At 36.0% G+C, this 15,472-nt stretch overlaps 3 protein-coding genes across 4 annotated transcripts; all 3 read left to right on the top strand.

Moving 5' to 3' along the window:
* Positions 1-991, top strand: LOC130797425 (germin-like protein). The gene has a single exon (XM_057659987.1). It carries the CDS (start codon positions 87-89, stop codon positions 714-716), a length of 630 nt encoding a protein of 209 aa, XP_057515970.1. The 5' UTR covers positions 1-86; the 3' UTR covers positions 717-991.
* A 9,818-nt stretch (positions 992-10,809) lies between these two features.
* Positions 10,810-13,730, top strand: LOC130797424 (peptidyl-prolyl cis-trans isomerase FKBP65-like). Of its 2 annotated transcripts, XM_057659986.1 has the most exons (4): positions 10,810-11,638; positions 12,165-12,343; positions 12,469-12,555; positions 13,343-13,730. In XM_057659986.1, the coding sequence occupies exons 2-4, from the start codon at positions 12,187-12,189 to the stop codon at positions 13,363-13,365; spliced, it is 267 nt and encodes an 88-aa protein (XP_057515969.1). In that variant the 5' UTR covers positions 10,810-11,638; positions 12,165-12,186; the 3' UTR covers positions 13,366-13,730. The 2 variants fall into 2 exon arrangements, with proteins under 2 accessions (XP_057515969.1, XP_057515968.1); XM_057659985.1 differs by having other exon boundaries at positions 10,810-12,343.
* A 132-nt stretch (positions 13,731-13,862) lies between these two features.
* Positions 13,863-14,642, top strand: LOC130797423 (cyclin-J18-like). Its single transcript, XM_057659984.1, has one exon. It carries the CDS (start codon positions 13,926-13,928, stop codon positions 14,640-14,642), a length of 717 nt encoding a protein of 238 aa, XP_057515967.1. The 5' UTR covers positions 13,863-13,925.
* Positions 14,643-15,472: the final 830 nt, after the last annotated feature.

Genomic DNA, 15,472 nt, shown 5'->3' with positions numbered 1-15,472 from the left:
ATTTAAAGGGTGAAAATTGCTGCTAAAAAAAGGCAACCAAGTGAATCTCTAAGTGTATTCAACAAATATCTAATATAGTTTTCAAGATGAAATCTCTTGTTTTTTTCTTCATTCTATCTCTTTTAGTCTCTCTCAATCATGCCATTGAGCTAGACTTTTGTGTTGCTGATTATAGTCTTCCGAGAGGGCCAGAAGGATATGCTTGTAAAGATCCAGCTAAAGTCACAGCTGATGACTTTGTTTACACTGGATTTCGTGGTGAAAAATCCATCACAAATGTTTTCGGGTTTAATGTTACACTAGCCTTTTCATATGCCTACCCGGCCTTGAACGGGTTAGGAATCTCTATGGCAAGGTTAGATTTGGCTGTGGGTGGAGTAGTTCCTGTTCACTCCCACAGAACATCAGAAGTTATTGTTTTAATAAAAGGATCAATTATTGCAGGGTTTATTGACACAAACGATAATGCATATTACAAAAAGTTAGAGGTTGGTGATGTCATGATCTTTCCGCAAGCTATGCTCCACTTTCAAGTTAATGTAGGCAAGATTCCTGCTCTTGCATTTGTTAGCTTAAATGGCGCAAACCCAGGTTTGCAACTCACTACTCCTTCCCTTTTTGGGGGCAATTTGCCTGATGAATTAGCTCAAAAAATCACTCTCATTAGTCCTCAAGAAGTGAAGCGGATGAGGAAGATACTCGGCGGCTCAAGTTAATGTACTTTGCTGTTGTCTTTGATTATCCCACTCCGTTATCTCCTAAATTTTATAGCAAAACTATGATTCTACGTTGATGTTTGCTAAAGAATAAATGTTTTATTGTGAATTTGTGATCAATGACTTTTGATAGAAGTTCTAGGGAACATGTAATTCGTAAGTGGGTTTTGAAATTTGATAAAAGATTGTAATTTTGTTATAAATAATAATCATGCATCATGTTTAAACAATCATTGTATGTGGATCATTTAATAGAAAAATATGTATTACATGTACACTTTTTTATAGGAATATATATAAATTGAAATTTAAATAAATATTTTAATATCTAAATTGGATTTCATGCATATAATGATTTGAATTATAGACATAAGAATAATATGACTTTTATAAACTGGGTATCAATTATATTCAATAGAGATACAAGAATGTCAATTGTCGTGTTTTAATATCAGTGCACAAGAATAAGAAACCACTTTCATTTGCTCTTTAGGTGATCATGTAACTGTATAGAGAAATTATGTTTAAAGAAAGTCCTATGTTCAATTATACTTGTTTAAAGATAATAAAATTTATATTGAGACGAATCAAACACTTGATACGTCTCAATATAAATTTTATTATCTTTAAACAAGTATAATTTTTGTTTAAGACGATCCCAATTCACTATTATTTGACATTAAAGTTAAGAATAAAATACTAATTAAGAGTCAACGATGAATAGTATCAAAAATCAAGTGGGGCAATCACTCTGAATTGATATATGCTAATTGTCATGGTACTGTTTATTCAATTAATTTATTTATTTAATAATTAGCATCATATTACTAAAATACCCTTTGACCTTTTCAGTTGACCTTGACTTTTGGTCAACGAGCTTTTATTGGAAGTCCCATCTTCCTTGAATGGCCCATGGGCCAGTTACCTCTAAAAAACCCTAACTCCCCACTCTCCCACAATGCATGGCTCTCCTTGTTTCAAGATGAATAACTGCCCACTCTTCCCATGATCAGTCCACCTCCCATTACTCCCACTACTCCCATGATAGTCCACTTCTTCTCAGAAACAACTTCCCTTCCTCACCATTATAAATAGGGGCTACCATCAAGAAGGGAGGATGATCTGAAATAGCTTTCCTAGTATCCTTACTTACATTACTTCCTTAGCCTTCCCAAACACTAGCAATAGCAATCCCAATCCCGACCTTCCTTCTTGCATTCATTCTACAATCTGTCATTCACTAATTTCCGATTTACGTTCTGACTTGAGCGTCGGAGGGGTTTTCCGGGAGATCATCCCCCGGACAAGGCTAACGTGTTGTGTTGCAGGAATTCAGGTCGCTTCCTCTCATAAGTCGCTTCTCTTGATCACACTTCTACTTATCTCCAGGTATTTCAAGTGTATCCTACTTCCTCATTTCATCACCGAAACACTAATATTCATAAACTCTTCAATTACTCTTAAAAGTTTGTTTTGTAATCGATACTAAATGGTAGTAATGTTAATGGAAAGTTAGTGTAATTTTTGTAGGTATATCTCTTGACAATTTTAATGGTCATTGTCATGGTATCACTTATCTACTTTATTTATTTATTTAAATCATTAAATGTCATATTACCTTAATAACCTTTGACCTTTTGGATTGACCTTGACTTTTAGTCAAATGGGCCTTTCTTGAATTTTTCCAACTCCTTAGTTGGCCCGTAAGCAAGTGACCCACAAAATACCCTAATTTCTCCCAGGAAAGTAACTTTCAGATTGACCTAACTTCCCATCCATCCCACCATGCATGGTTCTCCTTCTTCCAAGGCTGATAACTGCCCATTACCACCATGATAATCCACCTCTTCTCAGAAATAACTTCCTTCTACATCACTATAAATAGAGGCTACCATCAAATTGGAAGGGATCATTTGAAAATAATCCTCCTAGTATCCTTACTCATACTCCACTTCATTAGCCTACCAAAATATAAGTGATATCAACCTCGATATATTAATTCTTGCATTCAATTCTAATCGTCTATTCGATAATCTCGCATCACCGCTCTAACTTGAGCGTCGGAGGGGTTTTCCGGGAGATCACCCCGGACAAGGCTAACGTGCTGTGTTGCAGGAATTCGAGTCACTTCCTTCCACGAATCGCTGCTCCTGATAACGCTTCCACTTACGGTATTTCAAGTGTTTTCCGCTTCCTCGTTTCATCACCGAAACACTCATGTATTTTTCATTTTATGTCTTTTAACCGCTATTAGTCATGCCATTGAATTAGATTATTGCGTAGGAGACCTCAATCTTCCTAGAGGACCTCAAGGATATGCTTGTAGAGATCCTGTTACACTTACTGCAGATGACTTTGTTTTCACCGGATTTCGTGGTGAAAAAAATATTACAGATGTCTTCGGCTATGAGATCACTTTAGGAATGTCATTTGCATTTCCTGCCTTAAATGGCTTAGGCATCTCTATGGCACGGCTAGATATTGCCGTGGATGGAGCTGTTCCTGCAAATTCTCATAGAACATCTGAAGTTATTGTTGTAATAAAAGGGTCAATTATCGCAGGATTTATCGACACCAATAATACAGCATATTATAAAAGGTTAGAAGTTGGTGACGTAATGATCTTTCCAGAGACCTTGCTGTTGGTTCTGATTACCAATTCAGTAAATTAGAACAAAGAGCAAAACAGGAGAGGATTTTGTGATGCGATCATATGCATCATGTTCTGGTTTTTTTTTCATATATTAACTATATCCCTTTACAGCCACGTTTTTGAAGAACTAATAACTGGATTCTAAAAAAAAAAACTGCTACCTATTTTTAGCAAACATACTGGACTTCTAAAACCGCAAACAAAAGCATGTAAACAAAATACACTTATTCATTTACTGAAATGACCCTATAACAACAAGATTAACACATCAATCTCCTCCATAAGCTTGTTGTTCTTCACTAACGGTCTTCACGCCGATCTTTTCTCTCATTTCCTGGAACTTCACCTTTGCCAGCGACTTCGTCAGAATATCAGCACGCTGATCTTCAGTGCACACATGTTGAACCTCAATTAATCCTGATTCAACACAATCCCTGATATAGTGAAATCGGGTATAAATGTGCTTACTCCTTTCATGATAGACTGAATTCTTACTCAATGCAATTGCGGACTGATTATCAATCTTCAGAATCACTTTCTTAATCTCAATCTTTAACAAATCGGCCAACAATCGCCCCAGCCACACTCCTTGACACGCTGCTGCACATGCAGCAATGTATTCTGCTTCACAGGAAGATAACGCAACCACTTTCTGTTTCTGTGAACACCAGCTGACTGGGGTTTCTCCAAGGAAAAATATCAAACCAGAAGTACTTTTCCTATCATTAGTATCACCGGCAAGATCACTGTCAGAGTATCCGACTAGTTCCAAACCTCCTTCCCTTTTCTCATAAACACAACCGAGATTTAATGTACCTTTCACATAGCGCAGTATGTGCTTCACGGCTGCCATGTGCTCTGTTGTGGGCTTCTCCATGTGTCTGCTTACCATGTCGACAGAGAATGCCAAGTCTGGTCGTGTGTGCAATAGGTATCTTAAGCTGCCAACGATACTTCGGTACAAGGTTACATCTACTGAAGGTTCACGGCTGTCCTTGTTCAATTTCAGACGAGGTTCCATCGGAATCTGTGTTGAGTTACAGTCTTTCATCCCACATTTCTCCAGCACCTTCTTTGCAAAACCTGATTGCTTTAAGGTAATTCTTGTTGAAGTCTGACACACTTCAAGCCCCAAATAGTAGCTAAGTAATCCAAGATCACTCATGGCAAATACACCTTTCATCTGAGATTTGAACTTGTCAATGTCTCGAATACTCTCTCCGGTGATTATCAAATCATCTACGTATACTCCAACAATCAAATTTCCTTCCTTTCTCGTGTACATTGCATGCTCTAGCTTGCACCTCTCAAAACCAAGGTCCTTCAAGGATTTATTCAACTTTGAATTCCAAGCTCTAGGTGCTTGTCGCAAACCGTACAGTGCTTTATACAATTTCAGCACTTTATGCTCTTCCCCTTTTGTTTCGAATCCTGGCGGTTGCATGACATACACCTCTTCTTCCAAATCACCGTTGAGAAACGCTGATTTCACATCCATATGATGCACCTGCCATCCTCCATGTGCTGCGATTGTGATCAGCAGACGCACTGTCTCCAGCCGAGCAACAGGGGCAAAGACTTCATCAAAGTCTATGCCTTGTCTCTGAACATACCCCTTTGCAACTAATCTCGCTTTGTGTTTAACAATCCTGCCTTGAGTGTCCCTCTTCAGTTTGTAAACCCATTTTAAACCCACTGTTTTCTGATTTTCTGGCAATGAGACAAGCTTCCAAGTTTCATTTTTCTGAATCATGGCTATCTCTTCCTCCATTGCTTCTCTCCATGTCGGGTCTGTTTTGGCTTCTTCATAAGTTGAAGGCTCCTCCTTTCCAAGCAAGCACAGCCCCGAAAACTCTAGTTCAATGGGAAAGGTCTCATCGTACAAACTCTTGAGATCTCGTTTACCACGTGGTCCAATTGTAGAGCTTCCTTCAGGTGTTGTGGGTTGAGAGGATTCGGTATTTGACTGATATGTCAGGAGAATCCATGCCAGAATTGCTAATACCACGACCAGGACCGCTGCCGCTCTCTTTCGGTTCCTGATAGGTAAAATAGTGAGTTGTAAGAGTGTTTCCCGCTGCACTTGTTCCAGTTTCTGGAGATTTGCTCCATTCCCACTTCTTTTCTTCTTGAAACACAACATCTCGTGTCACCACTACCTTTTTTAACGTTGGATCAAACATTCTGTAGCCTTTTGTATTTGAATCATAACCAATAAACACCATTGGCTTGCTTCGGTCTGCTAGTTTTGGAAGGTGTGGTGTAACATCTTTTACGTATGCCACACATCCAAAAATGCGAAAGTGATCAACAGAAGGTTTTCGGTTGTAGTATGCTTCATAGGGAGTTTTGCCACTGACACTCTTTGTTGGTGATCTATTTAGGAGATATACGGCAGTTGATACCGCTTCTCCCCAAAACTCACCTGGGACATCCATACTCTTCAACAAGCTTCTTGCCATGCCGACCACCGTCTGATTTCGTCGTTCGACAACTCCATTCTGCTGAGGAGAGTAAGGTGCTGTGAGATAACGCCTAATTCCCTGCAATTCACAGTAAGTTTTGAACTCATTTGAGGTGAATTCACCACCACGATCCGTCCGCAAAGCTTTCAGCTTGCTGTTTGTCTCTATTTCTGCTGCTGCCTTGACCTTCTTAAATGCTTTAAATGCCTCATCTTTGCTTTGGATCATCACCACCCACATGTATCTTGTACAATCATCAACCAGCATCAGGAAATAACGATTGCCTCCATGTGTAGCAGGACTTATTTGTCCGCACAAATCTCCATGCCACAACCCAAGAGGTAAGTCTGCTCTGAATTTCGCCACTGCTGGAAATGGACTTCGGTGTTGTTTTCCAATCAAACAACCATCACAGATGCGATCCTCATGCTCAATTAGAGGTAGTCCCTGCACCATCTGTTTTTGACTTAGGAGCTTCAAAGCATGAAAGTTAACATGCCCATACCTTGCATGCCAGCGCCATGCTTCTTCTTTACTCCTTGCTAAAAGACATTCTGGAAGAGCCGGGGTTATGTGCAGCACATATAACCGACTTCCTGATCTGCTTACTTTGGCCAGCAACCTTCGGGTATTGTCTAGGATAGACATTACTCCACCGTTAATCTCGATCTTGCGCCCAATCTCATCCAATTGACCAATACTTATAATATTGCTTCTTAACATTGGTACATAATAAACTTCAGTGAGTAAACGGTGTGCACCAGTCAGACATTCAATTAACACGGAGCCTCTTCCCTGTATCTCTACTGCTGAACCGTCTCCGAATTTGACAGACCCTTTAATGGTCCTATCGATTTCGGCAAATTTATCAATGCTTCCCGTCATGTGGTTACTTGCGCCAGTATCTAGGTACCAAGACTTTTCACGAGATCCTTTTAGTTTTGGTACCACCTTGTCTTCATGTAGAAACAAGTGCTTGTGCTGTTCAGCATGGTTAGAGACACAGATTTTAGCCACCAACAGTGTTGGTTCATCAACAGTTTCAGTTGTAAGAAGGTTGGCTTGCTGCCTTCGATTTGGTTTTGGGCACTCTTTTGCAAAGTGTCCATAGTCATTGCAATTGTAACACTTCACCTTAGATATGTCAAAATTTCGTGATTTCCTATCATTACCAGCATGGAACTCATTTCCTCGGCCACCACCTTGTCCGCGTCCGCGTCCTCGACCTCTTCCAAAATGGCCTCCTCTTTTAGTGCTGCTGGAGTTACCTTCTTTCTTCCCCTTTGCTGACTTAGCCTCCCACTCGGCTTGTGTGAGAAGCAATTGATCACCGTTGCCCTTTGAGTGCACTCGACCTTTAAGACCTTCCTCAAAGGTTCTGAGACGGGCGATTGCCTCGGATACTGACATCTTCTCGATATCACCGAATTGCTCAATAGTACCAATTATCTGAAGAAAACGATCCGGCACTGAACCGAATAGTTTTTCAACCACCTCGCTGTCATCAATTCTCGTGCCAAGTGATCGAACTTCAGCCACCAGCGTGGTAAGTTTCATAGAGTACTCATTTACTGTTTCCGATTCCTCCATTTGCAACTTACTAAGTTGTCGCTTTAACAGTTGTACACGCGCCTTCTTGACACGGTCTTCACCAAATCGCATCTCCCTGAGAGCATCCCACGCCTCCTTGGCCGAGTTCTTCTCTGCGATCGCCATCATGACATCGTCTGGCACTGCCTGAGATATTGCAACCATCGCTCCTTGATCCTTGTCATCATTTTCGTCCCCTCCTTCGATCACAGACCAAACTCCCAGCGAACGGAGGACTATCTTCATCTTGACAGCCCATATTCCGTAATTCGTCTCGCTTAACATGGGATACTGGATCGGTATGGAGACACCTTTGGCCATCGGTTGGTGAATTGCAACGGTCTTAGATGGATTTCCATCTTCTGCCATTTCTCTCCTTGAACCGGGCTCTGGTACCAAATGTTGGTTCTGATTACCAATTCAGTAAATTAGAACAAAGAGCAAAACAGGAGAGGATTTTGTGATGCGATCATATGCATCATGTTCTGGTTTTTTTTCATATATTAACTATATCCCTTTACAGCCACGTTTTTGAAGAACTAATAACTGGATTCTAAAAAAAAAACTGCTACCTATTTTTAGCAAACATACTGGACTTCTAAAACCGCAAACAAAAGCATGTAAACAAAATACACTTATTCATTTACTGAAATGACCCAATAACAACAAGATTAACACATCACTTGCTTCACTTTCAGATTAACGTGGGTAAAACTCCGGCTCTTGCATATGTTAGCTTACATAGTGCAATTCCAGGTTTTCAACTCACAACTCCTGCCCTATTCAGTGGTAATTTACCTCCTCAAATTGCTCAAAAAATTACTCTTATGAGTCCTCAAGAAATTGAGCGGATGAGGAAGATACTTGGCAAAAATTAATATTGTTTTTCATTTATTTTGTTTATAATTTAGTATGCATGGTTTATATGGATTTACAATAAATTTAAATCTTTTACTTTTTACTTTGTTAAAGAATAATTTTCTTGTAATAAATGACTATGAAGTTCTTATGGACTTGGTTATTCTTAAGTGATTATGGAACAATACATGTGTTATATTTTTACATAATTATGTGACAAATCATTTTTATTTGTGTAAAATTAAAATGTCTCGATTGATGTATGTATCGTTTTTCCGAAAAGATCTTAAGTTTGATTTCGTTGCTTCTCCTTAGCCCACTCTTCTCTTTGCCAACCCTAAACAAAAAAAATAACTAAATCATTTGCGGCCATTTTGGTGGTTGATACTAAACAATGGTAATGAGAATGATTTGTACTGTAAATTTTCATGATATTAATGCACCATGTTATTCCCATGGTAATGAAACTTTGATCATAAAAAGGTTGATTGTTCACAATATTTACTACCACCTAATACCACATTTTCACATTTTGCCTTGGAATGAATTTAATTATTTGATTTCAAATGATTCTTGTAATATAATTTCTTTACATATTTCAAAGGTTGTAAACTATGATATTTAAATTATTTGATAGACGCCTAGTGGATAATATAATCAGTTGAACATTTGATTGTATTATCAACGTAGTAGCCCGAAATAAGTGTAAAGCTTCCACATTAGTTTAAATCAGAATTGTCACAGCCTATCTCTCTTATTTCATAAAGAGCATTACCAAATCTCATTCATTTGTGCAGTTAATGAGAAACAACAATAGCAACTTCATAGTGCGAATAGCAACTTCATAGTACTAATTAATAAGCAACAATAGCAAGTTAGCAACACATGAAGCAACTATAAGCATGGTTAATTAGCAACTAATAAGCAAAAGTAGCTCCAACACAATCACAACTTCATAGAGGAAATATGTAAATATGAGCAGCTACTACACAATCTATAAAACTATTAATAAAGAAACAGGACTGATAAATGTCAGACTCTCAGCGATAATTATCCTGCTCATTTCTATGCTCACGTGGTTGTTGAATAGTAGTGAAAATAATTTTTTTAATATAGTACAATTTAGTGTGCATAGAAAGATTCAATAATCAGTATTATTTCCATATTACTTACCTTGGTAAAATAGAATAACTTTTTGATAGAGCAAAATGAAATGTGATTAAATTTGTAAACCAATATTATTTCCAAAATAAAAGAGAATAATATCTCGATATCACAAAATTATTTTTCAAGATTAATATTTACTAGCTGTAGAATAATTATATCTTCATAATTATACTGACATGCAAATTCTGTCATTGCTACTTATCTACTTCATATCTATGTTTTTCTTTGAAAAGTAGTTTTATTATTAAATAGGTAATTTCACCTATAAATCTATAATCTATAATCTATAAAACCTAGTAATGAAGAAACAGGACTGACACGTATCAGACTCTAAACAAAATTTTTCCGCTTATTTTTATGCTAATGTGGCAGCTGAATTTGTAGTGAAAATCATCTCCTAATATAGTACAATTTAGTGTGCAGAAGAAGATTTGTTAATCAGTATTATTTCTCTATTATTTACCTTGGTAAAATAGAATAACTTTTTGATATAGCAAAATAAAACGTGACTAAATTTGTAAGCCAGTATTATTTTCTAATATTATTTCGAAAATAAAAGAGAATAATATTTTGATATAACAAAATTTATTTACAAGCTGTAGAATAATTATATTTTCATAATTACTCTAACATGCAAATTCTGTAATTACTACTTATCTACTTCATATTCTTATTTTCTTTAAAAATTAGTTTTATTATTAAATAGTAATTTCACCTATAAATAAATATATTTTTAAAAAAATTGTACTAATGGTAATATTTTTTCAAAATCTTTAAAATGAGACCAAATTTGTAATATTTTTATCTTATTTAAACACAGTTCAAAACATCATTCAATTATTTAAATTTATTAAAAAATAAAATAAAATTTATTTATGTTAATATAGTAATTAAAAAAATAAATATAAAATCTCACTTCTATAATCTATAGAAACTATTAATGAAAAAACAAGATTGATAATATAACCTTCTTTTGAATTTTTAATGTAAATGATCTTTAAAACAAATATTATACAAGTATAAAATTAATTCAAAATTTTTTTTTCAGTCTCTGTACGTAGCACGGGTGTGTATCTAGTAGCAACTAATAAGCAAAAGTGGGTGTTGCACAATAACAACTTTATAATGCATAGATGACCATTTTATTGTAAAGTAGTCACATAAACTAGACTAGTACAAATCAAATTAAGAAAAATTACCAAAACTAAAGAAAAAAACCAAGGAAACTTACCATTGCTAGTTGGGTATTTGGTGGGAGTTAATCAGTAAATTTGAAAGTAGATAAGGCATGAAAGAGATGAGACGTGCGTCAATGGAGGTCTTCCTCTTCACTGGTGGATGCCTTCCTCTTCTATGGTGGGCATTTAGTAGGAGTTAAAATTAATCAGTAAAGGAAAATAAAAAATTAATTTAGGTAATTAAAAGCAAAAGTAATAAAAAAGAAATTCATTTTATATCCTCTAATAACTACTTCCTCGATTCCATAATACCCGCTACATTTCTATTTTTGGCAATTTTCATATTACTTGCTACATTTCCGTTTTTAATAATAAAACAATTATTTAAAGTTCTACCTACTCTTATTTTTATCCTACTCTATACTTTATACTTTATAATAAAATACTATACTATACTCTATAAAGTAACCTAACAACCTATTTTTCCTTTTTCTTTTTCAATTAACAATAATAAAAGATCATACTCTATAAAGTAAACAATCAGATATTGTGTAGGTCAATCACTTTTTTTAATTCGCGTGCCTATACAAATGTAACAAGTAAAACGAAATGGAAGAAGTATAAAATTAAAATACATGGAAAAGCAAAATACTGTTCATCATCAATAGTTGTTTTGTTTAGCTGCCTTCCATGTCATAGGCTCATTGCCACATACATGCCAACACATGTCATGCTTAACCTGATTATACATCTCAGTCTTCATTAAACCTGGTTAATACCCAAATGAAGTCAGACATTCGCTGGTTAATACCCAAGTGAAGGTTTTCTCATTAATGAAGTTGCTCATTGAACGGCTCCCTGTTTTCTGGGCGGCTATCCACACCCATCCATCCATCTGTCTTCATTAACTTTTTCCACCGATTTCAGATGGCAGCCCTATATTAATACACCAACTACACCAATATTCTTTGTTCTACATTCAATTGCTTGTTTCTGAGCTCCAACTCAAAGGTACATTGTTCTACATTCAATTGCTTTCTACCTGATTGCTTTTCTGTGGCCTAATGCATTTTTTTTCACTTTCTATGTAATGCAGTTTCAGTTTAATGGAAACTTGCATTAAATGAATCTATAGACATTTTGTTTATTAATGGAGTTTCAGATGCTTGCTTTTTTTGCATTTAATTTAATGAATTGGAGAATTTATTCATCGGAGATGCATATTGAATGGCCATTTGTGGAATCAGACAATAAAAAAGAATAAAAGTAAAACTTTCAAAATCATAAAAAAAAAATCTGCCACACCATTTTCTGGAACAATCTTCATCTTCCTTGCCATTTTCGAACTCTCTGGAGTCTACAAACTACTCCTTCGTGCTATAAATCCCCTTTCACTAGCAAATTTCTTGTTCATCCAAAAAACATAATTGCAACAATCCAAAACTTTAATTTCAAATACTAGATTTCTACTACTCTCTTTTGATTTCGATTACTTAGCGAATTCATAAATGGAGGACGATTTTGAGTTTCCTACCAGCTCAGGAGCTGTTGAAGAAGATATGGATATGGAAATGGAGAATGATGATGATGTGGTAGATAAAATTCCGGCGTTAAAGGTTGGTGAAGAGAAGGAGATCGCTGAGATGGGAATGAAGAAGAAGCTTATTGTTGAAGGTGAAGGTTGGGAGAAGCCTTCTATCGGCGATGAAGTTGAAGGTATAATTCGTTGAATTTGACATTTTGATCGGATTTTGTATTTGATTCTATTTATGGACTACAAGTCTACAATTATTGTAAGTTTAATCACATATGTTGATTCACAATTTGATGATTTTTGGCAGTTCATTACGTGGGAACACTGCTGGATGAGACTCAATTTGATTTGAGCCGAGACAGGGGAACTCCTTTCAAATTCAAGCTCGGTCAAGGTTATTGAATCATCACTTTATCTTTCTATAGTTCATTGAAATGTTGTCTGCCGTGACTATCCGTCTTCTTGCTCGAGGATTAATAGAGTATAACACTTTACTTTTAGCACATTGGTGTGTTTTGAGTTCTTGCTGTTGTAGAAGAATGATGAACATTGCTGATTTTGTCTTGGTGCTTATCATGTTGGTTAATACTATTGCCACTATATTCATCTGTATAAAGTGGTGTTGCTTTGTTTTAGATATTGGCATGTTTGTTAAAAGTATCTTGAAAATGTATCAATAGACCCATCTTTGTCTATTTATTAATATGATGGATGCAGATTACATGAAATTAGTGCCCTAGAGTGCTATATGCTGGTTTACTGTTTTCTGAATTTAGTACTAATGTACTTTATGTGACTCTATGGTTGTTTAAGATAAGTAATTGAGTTAGTCGTTTGATATTGTCCGCGGTGTGGACAAGCGGAAATCTAAGGCTAGGTCGTTTGATTAAAATTACCATTGATATTGAATTTAGAACTACAGTACTTTATGTGACTCTGGTTTCCTTTACTATGCCCCTTGCTAACTTCTGATTGTACTTCTTTGTCTAGCCTTTGTTGGCTTTAAAACTTGCATCTTTTTGTAGAGACAGTGTACTATGTTTTGAGTTGTTTAGTTACATTTCCATGGATTTATTTACGATGATACTTTATTTTTTTGAGTGTCAAGTGTCTTCTGCTCCTCACAAGTACAAACTTGATAGAAGATTAAGAGTTACACTGGTCTCTAATTTCATGTGCAGATTTTGAGAGCGAGATTTTGTAATGTGCCAACTGGAGCAGCTGAAGGGAAGATTTACTTGGCATATGTTGTAATGAGAAGTGATTTCTACAACCCACTTGAAGGAGATTAGGGTTATTTCTAAATGTTGTGATTGTTTTGACTCTAGTTTGTTGGAATGAAGGCGTTAGCATTATGTATGTGTGAGATTATTTCACGGTTTCTTGTGTTGGCATGTGTTGCTTAGGATATGGGTTTCAAGTTTGTTTTTTTTTTTAAAAGCGATTAATTTATTGCTTTTCTATGAAACAAAAACAACGCAAATTATTATTATTATTAAATTAATTGTGTAATTCGGGGGACCGCATGCATAGCACGCGGCCCTATAACTAGTTAACGTAAATAGCACGCGGCCCTATAACTAGTTAACGTAAATAGCACGCGGTCTCATGACAATCTATGAAATTATGCATTATTAATTAATAATTGAAATACCATAGAAAAATTAAAAAATATATTAAATTATTCTACCTAAAAAAACAAGAACCCTTCGTCTTAAATTACCTCTTGTAGCAAGAAAAGGTATTACTGCGAAAGAAAACAAAATGAAGAACAAACCTGAATTCCAGATTTGTCCGCCATTGACACTTCGTCTTGACGCTTTGAATTTCCTCATTAAAAGTGCCGAAAAATTGAAACTTTCTCAAGCCGTGAAATACGCTTCTCTTTCTCTCTTTGCTCATCGATTCTTCGTTTCTCTCACTTCATCAACTCACCGTCACTGGTTACTAGAAAAACCTATCAAATTCCCTAATTTACAGCTATTTTCTCTAGTCTCCCTTTGGATTTCTAGCAAAACCTACGATTCTCCTCCAATTTCTCTAAAATCTCTAAAATCTATCAGTGATCAACTCATCAAAGATCAGCATTTCACAAAATCTGACTTCTTGGACGCCGAAGTTGTATTTTTACAAACCCTAAATTTCGAGGTCGGAACATTAAAAAACTCTGCGTTTTTGGTTGTTCAGGAGTTGCTAATGAAGCTGAAAGAGGTAGCTAGAGTTGGAGATTTGGTGAGTTTTGATGCTTGCTGCGATGTTATGGATTTGATTTACGTAAACGATGAAATTTCGCGATTGTTCGAAGAATCACCGGTGTATAGTGCGGCGGCGATTTTGTCATCGGTGTATGCGATTACGGTTCCGAAACAGACGTGCGAGTTTCCGGTTGTTAGTTGGATGAATTTCGTGACTGGTTGTAAAGAAGAAGATTTGATGTTAATCGTGAAACTCATCTTCCACCATGTTTTTCAAAAATTTTGAAATTCTGCATTGCTTGTGATGATCGTTGGATTTTTCAACAAATTTTGGATTTCTATCAAAACCTATGATTCTTTCCCAATTTCTCTCAAGTTTTTAATATCAATCAGTGAACAACACATCAAAAAATCGTGTGGTCGTGATTTAGGTGTCAATGTATACGATGACGGTGCCGATATGGAGGTAAGACTTTCTGATCGTAGGTGCGTAGATTTCATAAAGACTGGTTGTAAAGATGATTGGATATTAATTGTGATTCGTGAAACTCATTCTCCTGGAGGTTTTCCAACTGTGTTGAAATTCTATATTAATTGTGTTTACTTGTAATGTGTAGTGTACATACGGATTACAATTTATTTCGAATCTGCCCCTGATCCGAGGTTTTGTAATTCGATTCAAATTCGAAAAAATTGATATACATACAACTCTAAATCTGTTTATATAGTTTGAGTCCGATTCAGAGACGAATCGGAATTGGACCTCATATAAAATCTGATACTTTGATCCAACTCTGACTCCAATCCGACTGGACACCCGACTTCGAATCGAATATAATTATAATACTTAAAGTTTTAAATGCATGTTTTTGGTTTTATAATTGAATATTAAAACAGAGGTTAGGTGAATTATATCCAAAGTTGTTATTAAAAGCGTAAAACAACTCTCAGAATCAGATCATAAATTTGAAACTTTGAATCGTAGAATCGAATGAGATCTGATAGTATGCTGCGACAAGTCATGTTCGGGTCAGCTCAGTTAGTTACGGGTTGATTTGACAATTGTTATTCGTGTTATTAGGTTTGCATTGATTCACTACCAGTTCAAGTTTGAGT

The sequence above is a fragment of the Amaranthus tricolor genome, chromosome 13 (genome assembly GCF_026212465.1).
Source record: "Amaranthus tricolor cultivar Red isolate AtriRed21 chromosome 13, ASM2621246v1, whole genome shotgun sequence".
Taxonomy (NCBI): domain Eukaryota; kingdom Viridiplantae; phylum Streptophyta; class Magnoliopsida; order Caryophyllales; family Amaranthaceae; genus Amaranthus; species Amaranthus tricolor.
The sequence above is the reverse complement of the archived record's forward strand: the minus strand, read 5'-3'. Positions and strand labels throughout refer to the sequence as shown.